Source organism: Haemaphysalis longicornis, unplaced genomic scaffold, assembly GCF_048455015.1.
Source record: "Haemaphysalis longicornis isolate Haplotype H1 unplaced genomic scaffold, Haemaphysalis longicornis Haplotype H1 scaffold_7, whole genome shotgun sequence".
Lineage (NCBI taxonomy): Eukaryota > Metazoa > Arthropoda > Arachnida > Ixodida > Ixodidae > Haemaphysalis > Haemaphysalis longicornis.
The window spans coordinates 44147108-44174961 of NW_027526422.1; the positions used below are offsets into that span (position 1 = coordinate 44147108).

General features: G+C 46.4%; 1 protein-coding gene across 2 annotated transcripts in view; it reads right to left on the reverse strand.

Annotated features, from left to right (window-relative positions):
- Positions 1–16462: 16462 nt before the first annotated feature.
- Positions 16463–27854, reverse strand: part of Plod (procollagen lysyl hydroxylase) — a 152119-nt gene continuing 140727 nt past the window's right edge. For both annotated transcript variants that reach the window (XM_077677024.1, XM_077677025.1), the window contains 7 exons: positions 25599–25737; positions 22204–22317; positions 21729–21797; positions 21544–21648; positions 20943–21089; positions 20310–20438; positions 16463–19542 (listed from right to left, as the gene is read on the reverse strand). In XM_077677024.1, the coding sequence (XP_077533150.1) occupies positions 19387–19542; positions 20310–20438; positions 20943–21089; positions 21544–21648; positions 21729–21797; positions 22204–22317; positions 25599–25737 (859 nt within the window). In that variant the 3' untranslated portion in view covers positions 16463–19386. The remainder of the gene's footprint in view (positions 19543–20309; positions 20439–20942; positions 21090–21543; positions 21649–21728; positions 21798–22203; positions 22318–25598; positions 25738–27854) is intronic.

A 27854-nucleotide genomic window follows, 5' to 3' on the forward strand; every position in this document is an offset into this window, starting at 1 on the left:
AAATCTCGGCTGTTTCTTGTCTTGAAGAAATTGGTGTAACCTTATCTAGAACATGATGAGAAGTAGTAGTGCAAGTTAGACTGGAATATGAGAAGAAGTAATTGTGTTCATAAGGGAGGGGGGAGGCAACCCATTGCACAAATGCACGTCTCAAAAGAGCAAAGACAAAACTGCACTTGTCAGGATAGCTCCGCGACAAGATATAGCGAGGCGACAAAACAGTACGCGCCGAAATGTGCGCGTCAAAAGAGTGCAGTGACAGAAGAGAACAATGTCAGAAAAGCACACACTTGCGTGCCGCCTAGTATGCCTACATATATTGAAACATCTAGGTGCGCTAGAGCCGCTTGAACTGGCTCTTATTTTCCTTTCAACTCCTTTATTTCTTCTAAAGGGTGTAAAGTGCTTTTTATGTGCTCCCCTCCTACTTTCTTCATCGTTTTACCAATAAGAGCTTACATCTGTACCACCCTGGAATATACCGCAAAAATATTAATCGAAAAGCAAATCTTTCGCACTTTCAAACTTTTACCATAAAAGTGTTTTATTCCGGGATACACGAAGATTTCACAGACGTCATATTCGTCACGGAAATGATGCCAGTACAACGAAGCAAGCGGCCTGTAAAGGGTGCACCCCTGCACACAGGGTCTTCTTGCGGGGAAGCAACCTTTAGTACTAAACAGTAAGTTATACTTAGGGTTGTTCGTTTTCGGGTTTTATATTTTAACACGAAAATGTTATAGTAAAATTCCGGGATACACCAAGATTTCTCTGACGTCATATTCATTACGGAAATGACGCCAGTACACCTTTGCCGAAGCGACCCACCAGCAGGACGTCCCTCGCCATGCACACCCACAAAACATCCGCCTACTCGCAAATCATGCTGAGCCACAGATTTCGTTGCACAAATTAACTTTCGTGTTTTACCGATTCTTATGACAGAGGAATCAACCCCATTTATTCTCTGAATTCTTACTAATTAGGCCATGGATATAATTCTCTCACATGCTTCTCCAGAAAACGCAAGTAAAATATGAATATGTGCATCCTGAGCAACGTTAATAATTTTCCAAAGTAATATATTAAATTTCTTTAAAAAAATGTCGCACCAGTTTTATTTTAAAAAGGGAGGGGAGGCAAACGTTTTATTGAACAAAAATAAAATAAAATAAAGCTGGGTAGCGTCCTCATTTCGGTAAGCCGCGCGCATCCGCAGCCCGGGTGGACCGGTTGATCAGGCGTAGCTGGTTCTCCGCGTGAAGACTGTCAGTGTTCATTCCTACCGCTCACAAGATGGGCAGGAACGATACGAGACGGGCTGTTGTGGTGGGGAGATTGCGGGAGGGGCGGAAGTATGAGAAAAAGGAGGAGGGAGATGTATGAGAGAGTTGGTGCCGGTCTGCAGGTGAGCGGTAAAAAGCGCAAAGGCTTATGGGTGCGTCGTCTGCTCCCGCCACTTCCGGTTCTAGATCTTGCCTGGCCTCCGGTACGCCGACGGCTTTCACGCGCGTGTGGCGTGTTGCTTATTTGTCGCAGAGTGCTTACCTTTCTGAGGAGCCCCTAGTAGGATTTATCGTTTTTATTCAGTGAATGCGCGATGCATGAGCGTTTTTTTTTTCGTTGCAAACAGATAAACAACAAGCACACGCGCGCGTGAAAGCAGCCGGCCTATGGGAAGACAGGAGAGCCATCGAACCGGAAGTGGCGAGACTACGCGAGAGCAGGCAATGTACTCATGAGCCTTTGCGCTTTTTACCGCTCATCTTACTGCGCACTACGTTCGGGCCTCGGAATTAGTGAGCGAGGGGCGGTGAGGAGGGTCGTGGAAGCAAAAGCGACGTAGTGAGAAAAGACATCAGTATATTTCAGGGGGAGAGGGAGGCTGGGTAGAGTGCATACCAAGTTCGTCTGTTCTCGGAAAGGAAGCACGTCAGTTGGGTTCGCGGGAAGCGCCACGTGCCGCCTCATTCACCTGCAAGGGAGGCGTGCCCAGGAGTCCACCCTACCTGGGTGGTGGTGCTTGTCGTTAGAGTTCGAAGGATGTTGAGAGCTTAAGGGGATGCGGCCGAGAACGTAGTAGCGGCAGGCCTGCTGAGGGTCTGTGAGGATGGACGGGTGCCCCGCAGTGGAAGGTTCGCTAGCCGCCAAGGCTATGGAAGTTGCTTCTGTTGTTGCGGTTGTGGCGTTGGGTAAAGTGCGTACGCAACTACGCTAAAGGTCGCGTTTGCGCCAAGGCGGCCGCCATCATCGGCAAGGCCAGGCTCCAGGGCAGAGAAGTTCGTGTCAAGTGGTTTCCGGCGCACATGGGCGAATGCGCTACTGCACTCAACCGCAACGAGGCGGCACACTCGGAGGTGGGAGCACTAATCCTCCGCTCCTCCGAGACCAACCGTCCGTGGTTGTTCGCGAACAAAGATCGGCTCGTGAGCTACAACGAGCTCACCAAGGCCTATTGCCTGGCTCGACGGGTCATGCCTCCCCCCCCCCCAGTGCCTGAGCCGGGAGGAGGCAGTTCTACTACGGAAGCCGCAGACCGGATCCATCCTCGCTCCGGCAACGCTGCACAGGTTTCATCCAGAACTTCATTCGACGGGTGTGTGCCAAGTGTGTGGTGTGGGTCTGGCAGACCAGTGGCACATTTTCTGGGACTGCACCCGGTTTCCAAACGAAGCTCAATCATGGGACTTATCCGCCGCAGCTCCGAGACGCTGCACGCAGTAACGACAAGGACACTCAACTCTGGGCCGTCCAGCAAGTCCGGGGTGCGCTCGAAAAGCACAGACCAGGTGACCCGGCAACGGGAAGCGTTGGCGCTGCGCCAAGTAAGGGTAAACCCTGGACGACGGCGGGCCCGCGCCGCGGCGCTTAGTCGTTTTGCAGGCCCAAATAAAGTTTTTCATAATCCTAAACATACAAGATAACCGAATAATATATGTACCACACGGCAACTTCCAATTGAAAGTTGAATGCTTACTTAACATTCAAAGTGCCCGTCATAGTCACTCAATCAATAAGCCACTCGATAGACAATTGGTTCGAAGGCATTCGGAAGGACTTTGAAGCGGCCGTGCAGCGCAGGTATAAGGTACATCGAATTTAGAAATTTTAATTGATATTTAGTGTTTTAAAGCGATGGACACGTCTCAGAAGTTTAGCCCGCCCACTACCATCCGCTGCGATTCCGTACGGTTGTTTTCCGTACGCGGCGCCGCGGCGGTGGATCTTGCACAAGCCAAGGCACACATTTTGAGTGATTTGCAGTATCCACACAGTTCGGGGAAGAGAAAAGGTTTTACTTGTTTTCTTTTTCATTGTGTTGAAAAAGTGTACGACGCCCAGGAATGACGTCGAAGCTATTCAGCTTTCGCTGTGGGTCTTCGCCCGCGAAGCCTACATAGTTAGAGGGGTGTACGGCGGTGTGATTCCCTCTTACTTCTTTCGCTCCAGTGCCCCCCCCCCCCCCACCACCACCACCACCATCACCACCGCGCAAGATATCCCACTGGACGACAGAATTTTTAATTTCATTCAATATTATTAAGCAAGCAACCTGACGCGCAGCCGAAACTTGCATACATATAAATAAAATGTTGGCTCCCATACTGTGCGCTCAGCAATGGCGCCGGTAAAATTTATCTTGGGCGTGTTTGGTGTAAATTTAAATCCCTTGTAGCCGGTACTTGCGACTGGATAGGGAAAGCCAACAGACCCCAGCACGAACGTCCGTTGTAGACCACTTTTATAACCTAGGATATACAAATACTTCTCGAAATTTGATTTTTACAGGTTTAGGAGAAACCTTTCTCAAATGCTGGTGATTGAGATTACCGTTTGCTTCCGTTTGCTTTCGGTGTACATGTAAATCCCTTTAAGCGGATACTCGAGACTGGATAGATAAAACGACATTTAACGTGAACGTGTACGAACATCTGTCGTAGGCCAAATTTCTGACCACTTCAACATACGGACGGATGGACTGGCGGACGGGCGGGCGGATGGATTGATGGATGGACGGACGGACGGTTGGTGGATGGGTTTTGGACCTGCCCTCTGTATCGGGAAGGGTCCGCGGGCCAATCCTAGGTTTAAAATAAAAGGTATAAACACGGAACACACTGGAAATAGCACGACAGTCATTGGCTGTAGCTGCTGTCGCTTCTGAGTGCCCGTTGCTAGGCGACATAGAGGTAGTATGCTAGGTGTTAAGGCGGCTTTGGTGATACGTACGTCGCCCGTGCATCGTCGTGTGATTTCAAACCCAAGGTTTCTGACAATGTGGTGCGATGTTGTCAATCGGTGATACAGTATCTCGCGTTCTAGACCGCATGCTGGGGTGAGCATCGCGTCATGGTCAGAGCATCAGGAGGTGGTCACAGTTTATTTCCATAGAGTTAATATTACCAACTTTCTGCTTTTCACACGCCCTACGCCGTACCGCTCGGACTCTGGCAGCGCCATTCGCCTCGGTGCATCGTCAATACACCAGTGGGCGCAACGGTCCGGCGCGCGCTGAATTTTAGCAGCTTTGGCGCGCGCCTCAAAAGGCATGCATCGAGCTGATACCGCCGTTATTAAAACACGCCTTGTGGGCGCCACCTTCGAGTTGTTTGTTCTGTATAGCACTTGCCAATGGGCGATCCCTCTTCTCCGGTGTTCCAGGAAATGAAAAGGCAGATGAAGCAGCTCGCAGGGGCCTTCAAATGCATAATATGAGGAAGGTCTTCTTCACCAAACATGATGCCTCAGCTATGACGAAGGCACTTGTTTTAATGGAGCGGAACCGTCTCTGGTCTCTTCCAGAGCACCATTATCCGTTCTTGCAATACATAGACCCCGAGATGAGGATTAAGCTGCCAGAGCGGCTTCCGCGCCGACTAGAAACTTTGTATCACCGATTACGACTCAATGCAGCGCTTACAAAAACTTATCTGTTTCGACTTGGCGCCACCTCGAATCCTTACTGCGATAACTGCGGATCGCCAGAAACCATGGAACACGTACTGTTAGAGTGCCCCGCTTACATGCTAGCAAGGTGCCGTTTGGAGCAGAAGATCGAACACCTACGCCCAGGACCAATCAGCCTACAAGTGCTCCTTGGCCCCTGGCACACTCCTTCAGCACAACGCAAAGCACTAAAGGCGTTGTTTGAATACCTGGACGAGATCGGCGTCACTGAACTGATTTAAACTGCTGAGAACATGACGTTCGTCGAACTGTTCACACAAACTACATGATGCCCGTTTTTTTTTTTTACTCCTTCTCTTTTCTTTCTTCTGCCCTGTATCTATAGGGCCTTCTCTACTCTCCCCTACCCATTCCGCCGCCGAGTAGCATGTCGGTGGTACGATTCCGGCAAAACTCTCGGCTTTCTCCTCTAATAAAGAGCTTTCTCTCTCTCTCTCTCTCTCACGGTCCGCACAAAAGGTGGTTGATCCCGCTTTAATATAGGAATTGGTAAAACACGAAAGTCAAATGTGCTTTCACAGGATCAGTTGAATGTTTATTCTGCATCGATATGAACTTGCACATCGCTATTTATATTTTGTCGGTATGACACCGTCAGACGCATCAACATTAGACACTGGATTGCACGCGCAGGAGCACTACGTAAACCCGAATGAAACCACACGCGCTCGCAAGCCATGCGAACAAGACCAAACGGGTTGTCAGCGAATCGTTTGGTGAACTCACGGTCCGCTGCAGCGAAAGAGCATGATTTGTAGAGCTGTCTTGTGGGTGTGCTTAGCGAGCGACGACCTGCTGGCGCGTCGCTTTGGCAAATGTGCGACCACCGAGTTCCTGCGCCTTAGAGTGTACGGCAGGCGGTTGTGTGGCGACGAGCTCAGCTGGCGCCAACTGTCGGCGCTCAGTAGCATCGTGATGCACTACTTCGCTTCACGTCTCGTAGACGGCAGTACCATCTAAATGGAGGAGGCCTTAGGAAGGACATATAGCCCGTTGATACAGCTTTGCGTGATTCAGCTTATAGCGCAGTGAGTAAACCGTCTGGCACCTCCCGTTGCGGCGACGGAGATCCCGACTCGAATCCTGGCGCAGCCGTGTCAATGACACTTTTTCTGGCGATGTCATTTCCGTGACGGACATGACGTCAGTCAGATCTTGGTGGATCCCGGCATAAAACACTTTCGTGTTAAAATCGAGCCTGCGTCGGCGATACTGCACTAGCGCATTCTGTTTGTTTGTTTTTTTCCCGAGACCTTCGGAGTGGAAGCAGCGGCACTCTCCGAAACCACCTTCTGTCGCTAATGTGTCAAAGGCGCTATCTGCCATGGAGTGCGCTCTAACGAACCCATGCCACATTAACGCCTATTAAGTCATCACTGCAGGCTCGACTGTAGAATATGCCTCAGCACTTGTTGCTATCTTGACGAATGGAATAGTAGTATTACAGTGAGGCTGTTTACCTCTGTAGCCGCTAAGGGATACCAGATGCCGCAAATGTCCGCGAACAGAAAACTGAGTAGACGGAGAAGGCGCGGGGTGGCAGCAGCTGAGGAACGGGAAAGGGCGGAGAGAGTGTGGCGTCGGCGCTAGGCATTCGGCCGAGCTACGGGAAAACGTGGAGAGTGTGGCGGCGGCGCTGGCAAGACTCAGCCGTTGCGGCCTCCTTTGAACTGCGCCCGGGTGGATCTTGCTTTGCTTCGCGCATATATGTGCAAACCAATGAAATTGGAACAGCTTTTCTGGCGATCTGCTACCATATGAATTGCTCAGCTCATCAATTGTATTAGTATCCATTTCATCAAGGCTTGCTATGAGCAGTACGGCTACGTGATACCCACAGTCTCAAGAATATATTTTCTGGGCGCAGCAGCCCTTCACCTCTTTTTCCTGCGGCGTTGCTGTGCAGTTTCAGGTCGGACGGGGCGCGACGTTGCTGGTGGTACATGTTAGATCGAAATTAACGATATTTATTCTCTCTTTTACTATTTATTTATTTTTATTTATTTAGATACCCTAAAAGCCCCGAAGGGCATTACATAGGGGGGATCAGAAAAGCAAAACTTGAACGGATAATGTACATTGGATGAGTATACCAACAAAAACATAGAAGATTGACCTATACAAGGCAAGCAATACAATTTTTGCATGAGAAATTTGGCATCAGGCTAACAATGAACACAAAATGTGCTTTAAAAGAGCAAGGCAGCACTTGAGCATTTAACACTTTAACACACTTGAGCATTTAACACCAAGTCATAGCACAGACAGAGCAATGAAGGAACATGTAACACTGGGCTTGAAATTGATAAAGTTAAACTGCATCTATTTGCGCAAGGTACTCTTTTTGTAGATATGATAATAGCGCCGTTTGAAAAAATGGCAAGTTTGTTGAAGAGACTACGTGTTCGGGCAACGTGTTCCATTCTGTAATGCTCAGGACAAGAGGTGAATTATGGTATTTATTTGTTTTTGCAAAAATTGGTCCCATTTTACGGGAGTGGTTTAATCTGGAGGAAACGTAACTGGCAGTTCGAAGGTGGAACTGGGAAGATGAAGAAGCGTGGTGAAGTACGGAGTAGAAGAAAACCAGTCGATTATATTTTCCGCGCATGGCGAGTGGCATAAGGTTTAAGGAAAGCTTTAGGGCAGATACGCTCTGATGACGCGAGTAAGATGACGAGATAAACCTTGCCGCGCGGCTTTGCACAGACTCAAGTAAATTTGTTAGGTAATGATAATGCGGGTTCCAGATAACTGACGCATATTCCAACGATGGTGTAATGAGCGAAGTATATGCAAGGGGCTTAGTGTTCAAGCTCGCAGGGTGTAATCGACGTTTTAAGAAGCCCAGTTTTTTAAAACATTTATTGGTTATGTACTCTATGCGTGAGTTCCAGCTCAGATCAGAGGTTATATAAATTCCAAGATATTTATATGATGAAGCCGATTGTACGTCTCTGTCATTTAATGTAGCGATTTAAGGGCCGGTCAAGCGCACAAGAAAACCTTACGTGTTTCGTTTTTCCTAAGTTTATGCCCATTTGCCATGTGTTACACCATTTCGATAGTTGCGTTAGGTCAGATTGAAGAGCAGATACGTCAGTGGGGTTAGTTATTTGCCGGTATATTACGCAATCATCCGCGAAAAGACGAATGGAAGATGTTATGCCAGTTTCGATGTCATTGATATAAATCAAAAACAAAAGGGGCCCGAGGACAGAGCCCTGTGGGACGCCTGATGTGACGAGAATAGGACGGGAAATGTAGTTATTTAGTTTAACAGACTGCGTACGGTTAGTTAGGAATTCACCAATCCATCTCGTTGTATTGTAATCAAGGTTTAGGCTATTTATTTTTAGAAGTAAGCGTTTGTGAGGCACACGGTCGAAGGCCTTTGTAAAATCTATAAAAACAGCGTCCGTATCAGAACAACCATGATAGGGAATTTTCAACTTGAAGGACATGAGGAGAAAAAAAAACTCCTGATATGTTTATGTAACTCCCGTAGCGTAAAGAAAACGTTTTTAAGGTTCTGTCACTTTAACTGCGAAGTGGTCTTTTTGCTGGCCACCGCCGCTTATCTTTCTGGCATCTTAAGCAGCACTACCAAAATGAAAAATTATAGGATATTCACGCAAAACGTCTCCCCAATTATTAGCACTGGAGGAACACTTGATATAAGTAAATATTATTCAGTGCAAATGAAACATTTCGCCTATTTTAGAAAGGACAACAGACGACAACGATGCTAACAATGTTTAGTTAACTGAAAAAAGACATTCGATTCGACGTTAGGGCTAAACCTCATTTAGACGAGCTTCAGGAACTGATGGTTAAGCGCCCGGCCGGTGCGGGGCCTCCTCTAGTCCGGGAAGCCCTCGTCCCCGCTGGCTGCCCATGGCCCTCTCCACCAGGCTACGCTGGACTGAGTGGTCGGTGCTGGCCAGCTGGCCCACCCACTGCCCGTACGTTGGGTTAGGATTGAAAGAAAGTGATTGGGTTTTCTGACACTTCCATACCATGTGGTACAGGGCACCAGGTTGGGAACAGAAATTACAGGTAGCGCATTAGATGGTGGGGTACATGGCATGAAGGAGAGTGGCGTGAGGATAGGAATTTGTTTGAAGTCGGAGAAATGCAGTCGCCTCGGCTCTGGATAACAAGGGTGTGTGGTGGTGGGAACTGTCGTCGTTCGTGGCGGTAGTGGGCGAGGATGTCTGTAAACGAAAGAGTAGCGGGCTTGAGAGAGCGGAAGGGCTGCGTGTCTTCGTTTTCTTGAGAAACGGCCCGGTGAGTATGAACTCCAGGTAATGTGAATTTCCGGAAGCTGGCGCACACTTTGCAGAATTTTGAGGGCCGCGCGACCTAGTAGGAAGTTGCGGCAGGCGGCTTGGGAGTCTGCCATTATAGTGAGGTGGTAGTCTTTTCGAGTGCTGGCGGCCATAAGCGATGACAAGTTATTCTGCTGTCTCAATAGATGTCGTGCGAACTGTAGCGGCCGTCAGTTCTGCACCGTTGGGGTCGGTGACGCTCGCAGCATGGGAAGCCTGTTGGTGGTGCGGAGAGACATCCGTGTAACGAGTAAAAGGGGAGTTTGGAAGGCGTTTTCTAAGGAGTTGTGTGTTACGAAAACAAATCGATATCACGGCATCTGAGTTGAAGAGCTGTGGAAAAGAGGCTGTGATGTTGCATGGGCAGGAGTGGCACTGCTTCGTTGCTGACACGGTCTGCGCGACCCAAAATATTAATAAAAAAGTTTCCTCAAGCCACCGATAAGCTGCACAGTGGCCGTTCCGGTGAAGCTCACCACACCATAACTATGCCACACAGCTGAATACTGTCTGCAGTGGTTGACATTGACAAACACATTCTGTGCTTCCCGGTCATTTTAGGCAGAATCAAGGTGGCCCCATTTTACCTCAAAGCTTGTTTCGGCTGCCAAACTCGTTTCAAAGGCCTGCTTATCTGGTTTTGTATCTCACGTGCGCATGAAAGTGTCATAACAGCGTTTGTTAGCGTAAAGCACCAAACAAACGGCTGCAAGTGCTCTTTCTGCTATGACAAACAATGCCTCACGTTTAAAGACAACAGGAAATGAATCTTCCTGTTTTTATGTTCAGTATTGCCCGCGAGTCAGTAATACAAGGCAACTGCAAGCTGATTGCACTGTTGTTGCTGTTTACTGAAGGAAGGGATTGCACAGACTACGTGGCACCCATGTCGACATGTCCCACCCTGAACCCTGTACAGGAATGGACCACGACGTCCGATTGCGACAATACGAGCTCAACTCAACACAATAGGCACGAAAATGGCTTTGTGAAAACCGTGCCACTTGTTTTAGAGGAGAGTGCCTTGCAGAAACGTTGGCTTATAGCTCAACGGCGCAAACACGCCAGCAATAAAGCAGGTAAAAAATAGTTTGATGTCATGTTCAACCTCCCAGACTCTGCTGGGCTAATAAACAAGTTGTTTGGTCATAACAAAACTGTCCTAATATTTTATTTACTTTCTAAACGGTAGCCTTCACGTTAGAGATGAGCTTGGTTGTCGCAGTGTTCTAAGCCACTCGATTTTTCTTACAGCTTGACCTTGATTGATAGGCTAGAACAGAGGCCCAGCCGTGTCCAGATGGTGGCAGTATTCACTTATTGGGCATCGCTGTGGCATCCGGTGAAGATACATAATCTCATCCGGAGCTTTCCAGGTGTTGGAATTACTGAAATTATACCAAACGCTCGTCGAGGCAACATAAGTGTAAACCCACCTGATAAGAAACAAAAGATTGCCGGGCGTCTGTTGGATTTGTTGCGTGTCCTTGCCACGTAACATTCCCTCCTCTCTTCCACCGATCCTTCACATTCTTCCCCTCCCACCCGCTCCACCTGTGATGAATGCAATGTAAGTTCGTTCTTTTCAATCTACGTCCGTTCGCACTGTTTGCGCACCATTTGTTGGGACAGCGTGTTCTAATATTTTGTTTTCAGTTCTACTTAAAACAGCACAAGCCGACATCTTTTGTATAAGTGATTTATTTTATCTCACCTCTCTTCAGCACCGTTTTTAAGAGAATGTTTTTTTTTTTATTTATTTACTACCGACTCGGCTGCAACGTATTTTTCCCGCAGTCCAGCACCGATTGGCGCCGCTGTTGGCGCCGACTGGACCGGGAGCATCCGGGGTACACCGGTCGTTGGCACGCTAGAACAGTCACGTCGTTGGCATGCGTTCTCGACTGACGAGAATCACGTTGCCGACTGGCGCTTCCAGGGTTCTTACCAAGACTGGTTCTATCAAGACAATTTTAGAGCGAAGTTCGGTCACCATCTTGATGGCGAGGTCGTTGTATTCTGCTACGACTTCCAACTCAGTGGCAAACTCCAACCAACGTGATTCCAACGTGATGCAAACTCACCGCAGATTTTGATGAGGTTGGCATTGCTGGCCAAGGCTTGCCCAAGTTTCATCGTGTCCACCTTTCCGCTACCGATCATTGAGCTAACTTCATTTAGCATATCTTAATACGGGTATTCGAGTGGAAAGTTTGACAATGAGGCACTCCATCGTTGTAGCGTTCCGTCTTCGCCCGTGACGTTCAGCGCCGTGCATTTCGGACGATTCCTCCACCCCTCGCAGCGCGAAGTGGCGGAGTAGACAAAAGATCAGGCCCTAGCATTCGTGTGTAGAGTTCAGACGTTTCCGCGCGGAATTTCGGCACGAAATGTAAGAAAGGGTGGGGCGAGGAGGAGAGACAGGATTCCGCCGTCGTTGTTCCTGTTATTAAAACACACTCAATCAGGGGATCAGCCAACCAGCGGTCATTATAAAAAAGAAAATGGATTCTTACTTTAAACCGTCTAAAATTATTAAATTTTAGACGGTTTTCTAAACCGACGAATATTTTAAACCGTCTAAAATTAAAACCGTCTAAAATTATTTAGACGGTTTTCAAAATTGTGTTTATGCTCTAGGTGAATAACCGAGATGAGAAAATAGTAATGACGAAATAAAATAAAAAAGATACAGAAATGTATACTTTTGAAGAAATACACGAGGTGCCGCAGGAAAAGAATCGAATTACATTGCGAATCGACTGGAATTCTCAATGAAGCGTAGGAGGGCAGAGCAAACATCCCGGCGGCAGAACCCCGGTTCTGAAGCGCCGAATGATAAGATAGCCGGCACTGATAAGACTATCCCCAGGTCATGGAATGGCACCTCAAGGAGCTGATGTCTGAGGCTTGAAAATCGTCGACAGGTCAAAAGGTAGTGGTCGACAGACTCGTATTTATTGCAGTAACTGCACAGAGCAGTTTGCGTCAGACGGGACCTGTGTAGGTACCTATTCAATTGGGATACACGACAACGAAGGCTCGTAATAATCACCCCTAGGTCGCGTGAAAGGCACCAAGCACGTTTGCACGGGAATTTTAGATGGAAGAAAGCCCTCGACGACAGTAAAACTGATTCATGCTGCTCTTGAAGCTTCAACTGCCTACAGTACCTAGCAGCGGTTATTAAAGCAGTTGGAACAATGACGTCAACAACAGAACCGGGCAGTGCTATCCTTGCTAATGAGTCATCGGCTTCGTTAAAAGTGATTCCCGCATGAACACGAACCCAAAGAAGGTGAATTTCAGCAATACGGGGTGGCAGGAGTGATCGAAACGTCCGTGGGAGTGTCTTTCGGAAAACAAAGGGCTAAGCAAGCCTATGGATAGGGAATCTGAAATTATGAATGCAGGCGACATCGATATATCCCAGTTTCGTAGGGCCAAAACACGTCAAGAATTCCGCATAAAATATGGGGATGAAACTAGGAACCGAAAAGGACCACTTAAGAAAGAGAGAAAACATACATATCCCGGATTTTTCCTCACGTTGAGAAGCATCTGTCTATAATAGTACCTTGTGGAGTTGAGGCCAAGTTATCTTGGAGGAGACCATTGAGCAGTCGGGCAGGAGATAGTTTTGCATTTTGGGGACAGATGTCTCGGAAGTTGATCAGTAGTAATTACCCATCATGAGATTGAATAACCCCATTGATTGCAACACCTAATGGAGCAAACAGAAAATTGGCCGCTTATCTGCTCCTTTCACTGCAAATGTCGTCAAAAGACGATAGTCTTTGTAAACATTTGCCAAGGAAATGCCCCCCTTTGCTTTCCCGCTCACCTCTCATGCTGTTTCTGTACCGTCGCGCTCATCCCAAGGTAAACACACTAAAGGTTTGCTCAAGGCGATTTGAATTTACCGCGTTCCACTGCTACAGGCCGGGTTCCTCGATGCCAGCGCTGCAGTACGGCGGAGACGCGCGTGGATCGAGGCGGCCGACTTCACGGTTATAAAATCACGTGGTCATGCTGCACGTGCGTTCCAAGCAGAACGTGGAACCTAGCTAGTGGAGCCTTTCGTTTCTGTTGCCGCGTGATTTTTCATATGCTGCCAGGAGGTGGCGCGGGCAACAGCAGGCGGAGGTTTCCTGCAGTAGATGTACGATATCATTTGCTATCGAAAAACCAAGCATCCATGAATTGTTTAATAAAAGAACACTGCAAACATCCCTTGTGTACTAATTTCCTGTCTTATATTTGCGTCACGTTTTGTTCTTGTTCAACAAATTTGACAAGTATAAACATATAAACCGGGCTTAGACGTTTACATTTGGCTGCGAGTATATAAGACTATTGCGCAATACCTATTTTACTTTGGCCGGGTGGCTGAATCGAGTCACAGACAGACATACAGACAGGTGGCTGAATCGAGTCACAGACAGACAAATAGACAGACCAAAATTTCTGGGTTAAAGTAGCCCAAGAAAGACTATCGTCTTTAAAACTTTGTTCTAGAGCACTTTGTGGACAGCAGTATCTGGGCCAATGGTGTGCCAGAAATGCCGCTGGCTCAGCCACAAAGATAAACTGCACCCTGTTAACCTCAGCACAATACGCCTCGAGCTTCGCGATCGCTGCCCCGCCTGCCGCCGCTTCTCCGCGGCGTTGACGGGATTTGCGCTGCGTGGCTGATAGGGGCTCGTGCAGTGTTTTGGTTCTACTTCGCTTCTTTTCGCCTTTCCGCGCCATAAAAAAAAAAAACTTGTTATGGTGACGTCTATAGGCAAAGAGTACGCTTAGGTCACTTAAAAAGCAGCTGCGTCTATTGTAGAGTACGCGATCGTCTGCAAGAGCTACCCGGGGACGCGGTTGGCGCGCTTCGTCGCCGCTCTTCCGGGCGTCGGCGACAACAGCAGCATATCACCCATATGTCACCTCCAAAAGATCAGGCACAAATGAATTCTACAGTCGCCTCGTTTAGACCTGATACTGGCACAATGAGAGGTTGGCTTCATTTTGCAGCGTGGACAACGAACGCTGCTTCGTTTCGAATTTATACGTCGCAGAAAAATGTGTTTCGGGGATGTGATTACCCAATCCCAGACAATAACTAATGCCTTATAAGAATATAAACCATGCGAAAATGCTAAGTAAATTCCAAGCCTGGGCGTCGTTAAATATGTGCCCACACACGCCATATAGCAAGAACCAAGGCAAGTTAATGAAACCACGGGAAAAAATGCTGTGCAAGTGCGGAATTAAGAAACATAATAGCTCTAACAGAAATGAAAAAAAAAAAACAGTGCAGCTTCTGACATGCTAAAGACGTTCGTCGAAACTTCAGTCAGGTAGAGTTCACTAGACCAACTATACGCGAAATGCACTGCTTTCTCGCGAGACATCGGTGTGGGGGAGGGGAGGCGGACGCTGTGTACAAATGCGGAGCGGAATCAAGCAATGAACGGTTTAGTAATCCCACACAAATCTCGCATTCACTTTCCTTTTGTTTTTCTACTTCAACGAAGAGCTGATCGTACTGCGGACGCATTTTTGGAAGTATACAGGGTAGGCTGCTCAACAATTAAGCGATGAAAGGTGTCGTTGGAAGGGTGTGGTATGTGATAAGGCCGGGCCCTCTGATTTCAGTTTCTGCTTTATTCTGCACGCTCCCTGTGCCATATGACGATATTTCGAGAAGCATTTAGTCGCGGACGCGGATTATAGCCTAAGCCCGTCTCCACGCTGCTCCGCAGAGGATATATGTAGCAGATGAATGCTCGCGGGCGCTCACCTCACGACAAGACGACTCTCGTGTGCTGATCCCCGAGTATAATCATGCATTGCCCATCGTACTTTGGTTGAATAATCCCGGAATTAACAGAGACTGGCTTGTAAATGGTGGTGATCAATATCAGAGGTATAATATTGGCAAACGTAACTGGCGTGCTGTCAGGTATGAGTGCTCCGCTGATTATGTAGGCGCACAAAACCGATTTAAATCGTAGTGTAAAGCCGTAGCATGAACATCTGAGGAACCGGTGGTTACGGAGACACGGCTAGTAAATTCATGTCAGTGTAACTACAATCGGCCCCATCATATGCCGGTTCCGCAACGCTGGCCTGTGGCACACACCTGGCGCTTATACAGACCGAATATACCACACTAAGATCGCGTCAGAAACATTTACACTCTCGTAAACACACCCCATTTGCGAACAGAGTGACTGCTCCACATAAACATGGATTTCAAACGCCCGCAAACGGTAAATCTCAGTCGTGAACGTGCCCCAAGAGCAGCGGCGGTACTGGGGAGCGGGGCGCGGACTCCCGCGGCTGCTTTCAAAACGGGCCGCTAGGGGGATTTCAGTGGCGCGCCTACAGGCTGCGCTCGAGGCGTATAGGCTCTCAGAAAAGTTTCCACGGTAAGTATTCGAAACTTGTTCGCCAGAGGAGGAACGCAGCCACTCGAAGCTACTTTTTATTTGTCACTTTATTCTTCAACCCCTTTTTCTACACTTTGTATTCAGGCAGTCTTTCACTTTGGCTGGGTGGCAGATCGGGGGAACGACAGACAGACCACTTATGTAGCCCAACGGAGACTCTCATTTTCAGAAACTCTTCTGACTGCTTCGGACTGGTGTGAGCATTCTCCATCATTTCTTATGAGCACCAACGCATTAAGCTGTTCATTGTAGCGATACGTCGTCATAGCAAAAAACTTCCCCTCTAACCTCCTCCCAAAACACACAAATGTACGCACGCACGCACGCAGACACACAGCATACAGCATTTTTTAGACAGCAAGAAAACCCAATGCCAATATGGCATGACCGTTGATAAATGTGGACTGCAGAGAGTAGCCTTCTAAATAAACAAAACTGCTCAATTTGGTGATCAAATAACAACTTGAAACAGCAAAAAAAAAAGCCCTTGGCACAACTTTGTACACCACTAACATGTGGAATCATAATATAAAGATAGGATAAAGTAGTTTCAAGGTATTAAGGAGTCCCACTCTATGATGTTTCTGTCCCTACAAATTACATTGCTTGCACCATTCCCCCGGAGAGCTTACATTCCCGAGTCTATGTATGTAACGACAAAAGAAAACTAAAACACATCTAAATGAATGAAAGAAAGGGGCAGTGGCCAAAAAATAAAAGAACACAGCGAAAACAGCTTTATTTTTTGGTTGTACAAAATACTCCTCCAAGCAGCATGTCGAACATATGGCATAGATACTGAGTCTAGACGAAAGCACCGGAACAAGAGTGAAGCGATAACTGTGCGCTTGAGCACTAGGCTCAAAGAAAAAACTTGGGAAAAGCAGCAATAGCCACATATGAAATTTTAAAGCACACATAAATGATAAAAAGCGATGTTGAGTATCTCGCTAATCTGACACTAACATTCTTGCTTGCAACTTTGTCCACGCATGGCACCAACATACAATCACGAAAATAGGACACAATAAGTGCGAGTGATTAAGCAATCTGTCCAATTTCTTTTCAGATTATGCGCAGGAGTGAAGTCAGAAATATGGCTGCAACTCATCCCATCTCATGCTCCTCCGTCAAGAAGCATCATAGCTACGATTCCAAGGAAGCAGCACTTGTTAAAAAGAGAAATGCCAGCTGAAAACCGTTGCTGAAGTTTTGTTGCCACCTTTGCTATTCCAACTATAAGCCCTTTGAGTATTGAAAGACTAGGCTACTGCCAGAAAAGAGGACATGTTTTATCGAACAAACAAACAATGCACCACTTTTTGGATGCAAACGGCATAAAAGAGAAAAAAAGTATTGCTTCTTGAAGAACACTTTCAACATGAAGGTTTGGCACTTACAAGATAGATTAACAGCAATTGCAGACCTTGATGGACATTAACACGTGAACAACCCTTTGAAAAATGAAACAGTTAAATTGCTTGGATTGTATACACAGACCCAAAATAAACATGCAAATTGAGTGAAAACTACAGCTCTCAGGCCAGGCATCTGTCATTCAACAATGAGCCTTGTTCTGCTAACAGTGCCACTGAACTAGTGCATAAAATAAAAGGGAGAAATGTTCAGGCACAAAGAACAGAAACATTATTGTAAAAACATAATAACTAGCATCATTCATTTTATGTCACATGTTCAATAAGCCCCTCTCATAAACTGTGGAACACAATGCAAGATACTAACTACATCTGAGCCATAGTAACACTTTTCTACTGAATATACTGCTAACATTTCATTCTAACACTTAAAAGCATATCTTCCACCAAGCATGCAAAAAATAAGAAGACAGACTTCCCATGAACATCAATTTGTGAAGCTTGATAAAAATGATAAAGTTAAGATTTTATTTGAGAGGCCGTGGAGACAAAATACAAGTTTGTTTTATTCAAAAGATTCAAAAAAGTTTCAAGCCAAAATTTCAATTTCCAGCCACATCGTGCGTTTTGTGATGTCGCCAGTGATGTATTCAGGGCAGGTTTATAAACCAAACCTAAGTATGTTTTTCGGAGAAAAATAAGGTGCAATAAACATTCCTATAAACGTTGTTAGAAGAAGGGGGTAGATAGAGTGGTATCAGCTTTTACAAGAAAAAGCAGTGTATGTGCCATATGCCCCATTTATGAAAAATTAGGGCTGCACAATTTGTTTAACCGATTCCTTTTTCTCTTTTTCCCAATGAAAAAAAAAACCCAGTACCCTTTGCATAGTGATCACAAAAGAGATGGTATTCATGGGCCACAACCGTAGCTAAAAACAACCACCTGCACACTTTATACCCCTGTGTAATGGGGTGGGTTGGGCTTACACTGACATCCTGTTTTGAGCTTACAAATTTCGGTAGTTCAATTGACATTATGAAACAACGCTCTAACTGGCACAGTAGATACACAAAGCAAAGTTTTGGAATGCCCTAATTGTGGACTAAATATTTCTACAGCATCCTCATTTCGACATTCTGTTTAGCAGTACTTTTTTCCACCCCGCATTTCTTGACAGTGAGTTAGCAGGGCTTTGCTGTAGTGGGCCAAAAAAGACAGAAAATTCATTGATGCTAGTACATAATGGCACATTAAAAAGGTTGATGTGACTAAGTCTTTGCAGATTCCCACATGAGATATAAAAAGCGGGACATCTCATACAAAAGAAGCGTGACTAGACATAAAATTGGCAACATCTACAATTCACTGAAGAGCAAGAAACAGTCAATGAACCACCAGAACAATTAAGTAGGCATTGAATATGCTTAATTAAATGAGGCATTGCTGGTAAAAGCAGCAGCTGTTTCCTTAATGTGACACTGGGGCAGAAATATCAAATATTTGTTCAAGACTTGTAAAAAGATGCATTATTTATAGACTGCAATGTCTCATAAAAAAGACCCATGCCCAAAGCTCAGGGTAAAGAAAATCAAGGACCGCTTCACGAAGTTAGATAAAAAATTACACACATGTGGCAATGTCTTCCATGTAAAATGATAACTTTGCCACAAATTGATATGAATTTCAGTAAAGCCTTAGTGGTGAGGATTAACATGCGGACGTCCAGAAAACCAAGACATAAGTAAAACAAGAGACTCAAAACAAAAATTTTAACTGTGTAATCATACAAACCAGTTGATTTCAGCCGGTCATGAAGGCACATGTATGAAGTGTGGCTTCTCTGCACAATTAAGGTATCCCAGACAATGAGCCTGTCTGCTTTGCCGACCTCTCCGTTAGTGTGTCAAAATAAAGGGCACATAAAAACAGAAGCATGATGCTTGTCACTTTTTGACGAGAAACCTTTTTACGCGAAACGAGAAACATCCTTGTCGAGAAACTTAAAGCTGGCTGCACAAAAAGCAGCTTCCAGGCAGTGCTCGTTGACAAAACTCTCCAAGCACGCACTCAGCATGCCTCGCATGAGTACGCTGTGGCTGGCTTCAAGATTCAAAGAGCGATCACATGACAGTTTAAGTGGCACGTGACCCACTGGACAGCAGAACAGATGGAGCTCGTACGGCCATCTTTACACCGAGTGGTGTTGAAGCCACACCGCTCCATCGCAGCAGGCACACGTGACGTGGAGGGATGACGTCCTCAGGGGTCCACGAACGAGACCATGATGTAGCGGGTGCCCTTGGTGACTGGCAGGCCCTCGTGGTAGTGGGTCAGGCGGCCAGGGTGCATCAAAGTCCAGCCCCGTTTCAGGTCAATCACACTGCAGTTGTACCTCAGGAAGTGGCAGCCACCGCCCTGAGAAGAGACGCAAGCGAGACGTCTTTGTTCACACAAAATGACTCGCCACTTGATGAATCCCATTAAAAACTGTTTTTGTGCTGTTTATCGTGCCTATATCATGTAATCTCTCTTATGATAGCCATGTATCGTTATCGTTCTTAACTGCACTTGCTCCAAAATTACATTACAATCCTCTTTAGACCTTCGACTCAATGCTCCCACCATCCTGTAAGGAACCGGTGGTGAATAAATAAACAGGCAGTAGATGAAGCACAACAGAGAGCACTCAGTAAGCGCTCGGATGATAAAAAAGAACAGCGTTAGAGAGATTAAATAAATGAATTTTTATTGCCAGAAAAGTGGGCCAGAAAGATTGAGACGTTGTGTTTCCCAAAAAAGAAGGCCCCACAGTTCAGCAGGGTGACAGGTGAAAGTGAGACGAAAACGACGAAATGCTGATGCGAAAAACTCAGTTTGCTCTTTCCAATTTCTTAGAGTAAGGGCACTGAAGATGAAGCTGCCCCTGGCAACAAGATCATGCTTGGAAAGGCAGTGCTGAAGAAAATGTTAAGAAATAGTAGGGCTAAATACTTACATTCATGGTTTTTAAATAAAATACAAAGAAAGAACTGGCAATGTGCAGAAGTGCAGCACTGCCACAGGACACAGAAACACAACACAGATCACTGTTGCTAGAATGTGTAAAAAGTGGCTATAAGCAAAAGCACACTTGGTACTAGCGAAGCAAATATCACAAGGCGTTACTGAGGATGGCCACTTACTTCATAGTCTACGTGTGGTGTATTCAGAGCAATATTGATTGTGTACGTCGAAGAGTCGTGGTGGGGGCGCAGAAAATATTGCTCCTGTGGGTGGTATCGGACGACAAAGTTCATGATAGCCTTCGGAGGCTGAAAAGACAATGCAGGGTCGTGAGGAAGAACTACTGCAGCCAGCACACAATGGCAGAGTTAAGAGCACATGCAGCTTGTGGCTACATTGTACAAGAAAATTATTTGCAGCAAACAATCACAATGCACAATTTTGAACACTAAAAATCTTGTAAGATCTGCTCATTTAAGGGGAAGTGAGATTCCTACATTAGATTAATTAGCATTTATATTATTTATCACGGATACAAGATAAATATGCTCAACATGTGCTTCAAGGTTAGCTTAGTCTTGCTTTTTAACAAGCACATTGTAATATGCCTCACAATTTTCCCTCCAATTTCAATCTTGTCCAGTACACTCTACTTTTCAAGCTGCGGATTAGCAGATTAGAAAAAAGCTTCTGGAAAGATAAGGGTATGCGTGCACCCACTACACAACTATGTCAACTTAACCCGATGAAACGGCCGATGTGAAAGTTCCCATTGCATATGCCCTTTGTGCATGCTACTGATGGCTACTCACGTCGTGGAAGTACCCCACGAAGACTTTCTCCTGCACAGGCCTGATGTATTCTCGGAGGAAGAAGAGCCAGTGCTGCTCTAAGCCGACCTGGTTCATGTGGATGTCTCGAGTGGGGACATTTTCATAGCCACCTGCGAGCCTTTCGTCCTGGAAAAAAAAAAAAAAAAAACGGAGCGGAGTTGGCAAACTTAAAAACAAAGGTACCGAGCGTAAGACCTCAGTCGTGAAAATGGCAGAAATCAAGCAAATAAATACTGACACCGACATTCTCTTAGTGCTGTAGGGCAATGCATACCTGATGCAAATGCTCTTTTGTAATTTTGTCATTCATACCAGTACAGGGAGAGTTCAGTAACTCAACTTTCCATAAACCTTGCAACGCTTTTTTTCAAGTGTAGTGCATAGATGCGATCCATGTAACTCAAACTTACAGCATTAGAAATGCAGCTTGAAGCTGAACACATGCTGGCTTTAGCTTGCTTAACAGAATACTAACTGATTACCTAACCAGCAGTGGCACCTTTTGATAATTTTAAACTATTTTGGTGCTACAATACGTTATTCGCATATCACACTTTGGAATGTTCAAAGGCTCCCTCACTTCATTCGTCCCGCTGGACCACTGTCCAAAGTTTTCCATGATCTCAATTAAATGATTGCAGAAAGTTTCCGTCACCACAGGGAACCAGTATACATCTGGACAGGGCTGGAAAGTATACAAACTGGGGTTAGACAACTCCTAACGAAAATGACCATACAAAAGGGTTAAAATGTCTCGCATATTACCATATCAACTTTGAACGTGGGATCGAGAACCTTGGTGTAATTCTCATGAATGTAGCGCTGCTCCCAGTCCTGCAAAGGCGTAAAATCTCGAGTTTAAAAGATGGGGGAAAAACTGCACACACACACGCATAAATTGAAGTAGTAAGGGAACCCACTCGGTAACAACATTAGCTGCAAAGCTGCCCAAATGTGACCCAAAATTATGGCAGAAACAGAAGAAAATTCAGTGCCCTTCTATTCTGTGTAAAAGGATGACCAGTGAAGGACTTCATAAATTTAGGTGACTTGAAAGTACTTATCCTGCTTTAAGTGTTTTGTAAACAAAGGCTTTTTGATTCTGCTTATGTAACAAACATTCCATATAAAGAATTGAGTTCACTGTGCCATATGCTGCAATCATACGCATGCCCGACAGACCAAGTCATTTTCACACTGCAGTTTTCGTTAACAATGAGAAATTCATGTTCATACATACCTTTTGGTTGCTGTATATTTCATAGAAGTCTGGGTTCTTCTGCCTGATGTCAAATGTTTCAGGGTTCACCAAGTGGCCATACCTGACCATGTTTGTCATGTACATAAAGATTCCCTAGAGAGACGAAAAAGAAAGCAGGTGTTTAGTAAACCAGCATCACATTATAAACTTTAGGCGCAGAAATGCTTGGAACCTGTATGAACAGAAAGCTTTAGTTGCTTATACTTTGGGAGTGGCTGGAATGACTAAGTGGTACAAAGCGTCCAAAAGAATTGAATACAGAAGACCAATGAGAAAACGTTCCTAAGATGATGTGTCCTACTGTATTAAAAAAAAAGACAAAATGGACCAGTTAAAAATGGAGGTATGTCATAAGCGATCATACAGTGTTCTTTCTCTTTGCCCTTTTGCTACGCATGCACTCTTTGCTTACTTTAATGATCTTTCCCATCGAAATGAAACTGCATAACTCTTGCCAACCTTACTTCTGTGGACGTACATGGCTCTGCCCCAGAGAATTGAGTTGTAACGTAACCATCAATGCATTGTGGTTCCAAGTTTCTGTGGATCCACTAAGGATACACCAATGGATTGTCCATTAATTTTGTTTGACATGTCCGATTGAAGTGCCGCTAATGATTTCATACTATTTTATGTGTTTAATTTTTTTCACTGGGTCCGCAACTAGCCTTTTTCAGGCTATAGGTCCAAACATTCTTTGTATGTCTCGGTGTGTCAGCAAAAAAGGATAAAATTGAGTGTAGAAGAGGATAAAGACATATTATACGTGGTCTTTTATGGTATTATCGTACTAAATTGCATGAAATGAAAAAAGAAAATTGAAAGATAAGCTGGTCGGTATTTATATGTATTCCCAAAGAACGGACAGAAGTCTTGTGCATCAAGACTTACTTTACTGCATTCATCTGAGCACAAATTGTAAGAATGCGAAGTGATGAAAGTTGGATTAAAGGAACTGATTCTTCCCTACTTGCGTTCTAAATATAACAAGCATGGGGCGTGGCAGATCAACACATGCTTTCGTAATAGAAAAGCTGATAAGGTAACCCAGAGCATCAAAAGAATTGCAGCCCAACTAAAAAAATGTTCCTGTGGGACGTTTCAACCGGTGCACGCGGCCGTAACGCAGCGAAGCCTGCTTTAGACCGTCGGGAGTGGGATTCAAGCAGTCGAACATGAGGGGGCGATTAGGTAAGGGAGACAAAGAATGGGCTATTGTGAGGGGAATGAGAGGAAGGAGATGGGTAGGGGAAGGTGAGCGTAGCAGAAGGAGAAAGGAGAAAAACATCAGTGAGGTAGAGAGAGATAAGATTAGAGCAGAAGGAAATGGTAGGAAAGAAAAGTGGAAGGGGAAGGGTGAAATGGAGGTGGAGGAGTAGCAGTGGGCAAATAGAAAATATTAGGGAGAGGGGCAGTGGAAGATGGGGATAAGGAGAATGGCGATGGTGAGGGGAATTGCAAGAGGGAGGGATATGATAGGATTGCGATGGGGGAAAGGGAGAAATGAAGGCGGAGAGGCAACAGGAAAAGTTGAGGGGAATAGAAGTGTAATGATGACAGCGCCGATGAACCCGTCAGGACGATGACCCCCCTCCCTTCTTGTGGCCTTGTGGTGTGCCCCTCCTTGGGCGGAAGCGATGGGCGGCCTCCGCAGGCGCCAGCGAGTCGCAACCCTTTGTTTGCCTCACCGGCGGCTTTGTAAGCGGCGTCGGGGAAGGCTTTTCTGTCCTCCTGACCTTCGGGGACGGACAGGGGGTGGAGCGGAGGTCAAAACCCTAATTGGCATGTGCGCTGCTGTGGGGAGGCGGCTTTGCTTGCGCCCTGCTCGCGCATGTTTCAAGGAGTTCGTCGAGAGCTGCGACTGCGAGCGGTCGCACGAAGACTCGCTCCCGTGGCGGTTTCTGGGCGCCAGAACCCCACGCACCTTTCAGCCAACCGTGCGGCGGTTTGGCACCTTTTTGGCCTCCGGGCCCCCACCAGGGATCGTGCCGCGATACACCCCTTGTGCGCTGCGGCGCCTCTTAATTGTAATCCAGTTTTCATTTTGTCTTATGTACGCTTCATCGTCTGTGTAAATAAGTGTAAATAGACTTCTTTTTCTTCATCATCTACTTGCCTCGTCCCGTCATCGGGTCCTTCACCACCTTCCACGACGACACCAACCCACCTTGTTCAACGAACCAAACTTTACTAGAAGGGAGAAGGAGTCGGAGTAGAGCCCGAGGAGATGCAGGTCGCGGAGAGAGTAGGCTTGAGACAGGGTTGGGATAAGGGGAAGAGACGGACGGCTAAGGTTAAGGGGAGGGGGGTGTGAGCAGAGATCGAGAGGGTTGGGGAAAGGAGACGGGGCGGTAAGGCGAGGAGAAAGAGGGGAGATGAGTAGAGCGCGAGGGAGAGAGGTTTTGGTGGGAGAGTGGGTAAGGGTGGGGAAGTGTAGGAGGGTCGCAAGGAAAGGGGAAAGAAGGAAGTGAGCCAGAGATAGCAAATGGAGGAAAGAGGGACTGAAGGAGATGAATAGGAAGACATGGAGGGGAAGAGCATGAGGGGAGCAAGGGTGAGGCATTATGCGAACCTAGCGGCACAAATGCTTGCCTCTTCCGGCTTCAAGTGCAGGGAAGAAGGCGCATGAAATTTTTTTCAGTTTCGTGCGAGCGCCGCGAATTCACCCCTGCACACGGAGCTTTCGTAGAAAATTTCTGTTGCACATTGCTGTATGCTCTCCAGTTCGATGACAAAAACATCGCTGCTAGAGTTGCGTGCTAAACGTTTAACTACTCGATCTCCCAGAAATTACCTGGTTAGGCTACATTATCTCACCTAATTAAGCAAAAAGTAAAAATAGTGTGATGGTCCACACAACCATGCTTTGTTACCAGTTAGTTCGTTTCTAGCTAATTTCACCTTTTCTCATTTTAAGGCACGCTCAAGTTGAATAAAACGATGTGAAACGTGGAGACGTTCGGCCTGTATTCATGTGTGAGCTTGTGTGTAATGAAAGCCCGTCCTTGTGTACCTTCATTTTTGTGGTCGTCTCAATTCGCGCAGTTTTTAATTTACGTTTGAGGTAAACGCGCCGTGTACACAAGCTCTGTTCGACAACAGCAAAGCGCGAGGCCATCCTCAAAAAAGCAACGGAAGCCTTAGTAGTTCTTCTCGCCTCTCACTTGACCCTTATTGACAATATCTTGCCCATCGAGCACCACCAGTTCCTTCTTTTTTTCTTTCTTCCAGTCGAAAACACATCAAGGAAGGCTGCTTGACCGACCATAAGCACGCCCAAGAAAGGTAAAACGAGAGTGAGACGCAAGCAACCATCTATAAAAAGGACAAAAAAAAAGTGAAAACAAAAAAAACGCAAGAATGCCCTCCCCCACCTTGTCCCGCATGTTCTTGCAGAAGGCCATGTCGGGGTCCAGGAGGCCGTTGATGAACGATGGGAACTTCTCGGGCGACCTCACCAGCGAGCCATTGATCAGGTACGCCCCGTTCACGAACGGCACGTTCCATATGCCTCTGTTCAAAGACATCACAAAAAAAAAAGGGGGGGGGGGAGGGGAGAACAACAATGAAGACAGGACAAAACCTTGGGGCACGCCGAACGACAGATCGAAATCAAAAACGCGCCACGTCGGCACAATCGGTTTCGCACATGGCTCACAGAACAGAGACCCACATAAAGCCGGAAAACTCCCAGCTCTTTTCCTTACTACAATTTTATCCCCTCCGAATCTCTCTCCCTAACGTGGCGGGTGAGTTTCCGGCAGCGGCATGATAAAACGGCATCGGGAGCAGCGAGCTAATTAACGCGTTGCCCGGCGCGCCTTGCGATGGCATGCTCGGCGATTTCGGGCTCGCAGGGAAGTGACGGTAAGTGCGCGGCGAAGGAAACGGCCGAGCTGATTAGGGTAAAAAGGGCGTGGCGGAATTCGGGGTCAGGAAGAGAAACAAAAAATTGTAAAAGAAGAGAAAAATCTAGCGCGCCGAACGTAACACACGAGATGGACGGTCGTGCACGCTTGTTTCCCGGCAAAGCGCACAAAACACGTGACGATGATTATACAAAAAATAATAATAAAACAAAATTCGCGCCTAAAGTGATGCACGCAAGATTAAAGCGATATGCTCAGGTGAGGGAAAAACATACCTAAGAGAAGCCTGCACCTCCACGAGGCGCTAAGAAAGAAAAAAAAGCAGGAAACTGTTATAAATTATCTCTATAAGCGAAGAAACGTAGCGCAAAAAAAGAAAATCTGGGAAAGGAAAGTGTGCAGTGACGAAAAATAAGCCGGAACGAAGCTGAGGCTTCGTCGATCGAAGCCGCACCAGACGTCACGCGGATTCAATGCAAACGCAAGAGCGAAACATTTGAAAAAGCCGCCCCCACGTGTGCCGTTTGCGTGTCGGGCCGGAAGAGACTAATGGCTCGTGTACCGCGCGCTGCCCCCGCGAGTCAAGCGGTCCGCTTGTTTCGCGCCACGGTTCGCATTTCGATTATTCCTGTCCTCCACTCCTTTCCCGTTACGATGGGATAAAAAATGACGCCCGTCACACGGTTTCCGATGTTTCACTGGAAACGCTCTCCCCTGGCTTGTTCCGAGGAATGACAAGAAAACGGCACGAGGAAACGTTTTGCGAACGGCTGGTGTGCGCCCGCCTCTTAACGGAAGGTCCTGTCGCGTACCAGGCACGACCCGAGCATTTAAATATAGCGCAGGCGCAGAATCTTGGCACCTTGCTTATTAATATTCCGGATACGCAAATTAATGTAAGAAAATTCGGGGAGGAGGAGGAGGACGAGGACGAGGAGATAAATATTTATTGGAGGGGAATATGCTGTTGTGGGTGGCCTTCCGCGAGTCGCGGCAACCGCTCTAGCCCAAGAAATGCAAATTTCAAGGGCGTTTCACGGGTGAGCTGGGGCGAAGAAAAGTGCCGTATTTACTCGCATAATGATCGCACCCCTTGAGCTTGTCGCCAAAGTTCGATTTTTTCTCGCGCAATGAACGTACCCTGAACTTGCCGCAGTAAAATGTCGTATGTGTGCCAAGTCTAGCTTATGCTGGTCGCAGGTAACCTTTGTTTCCTTCCATTTCAAAGATGACATGGCTACGTTATTGCGGCAGACTTGCCGATATACGCCATATCGGCAAGCATGCGTTCAATATTGATTAAGAAGAAACTCTCACTAAATGCACTTAATGTACTCACAAGACAAAGTTACAAACGCGCTCAGGTTGCTGCGTCAGCAGCCATGTCTGTTTTGATATCGCGCACTGTGAGTGACAGTGGCGGCCTCTTATTGGTCGAACTGTTGTCACCTCGCAGCAGACTCGTAATTCAGCAGACTCGTAATTCGTCACTTTTCAAAGCGGCTAGCGGCGGCGTGCAGAGTTTTTATTATGTTTTTATTTATTATTTTTTTGTTATGTTCATGAGGCGTATCGCAAAAAATGTCACCCGCAAATTGCTTGCGTTTTCTGTGCTCAAAAGGCTTTCCGGAAAGATCTACCCTGCGTAATGAACGCACCCCTAAATTTGCATCAAATTTTTCGAAAAAAAAAAGTGCGATCATTACGCGAGTAAATACGGCATTTCCGCCTAATCTATTTATTTATTTAAATTTCCTTCAC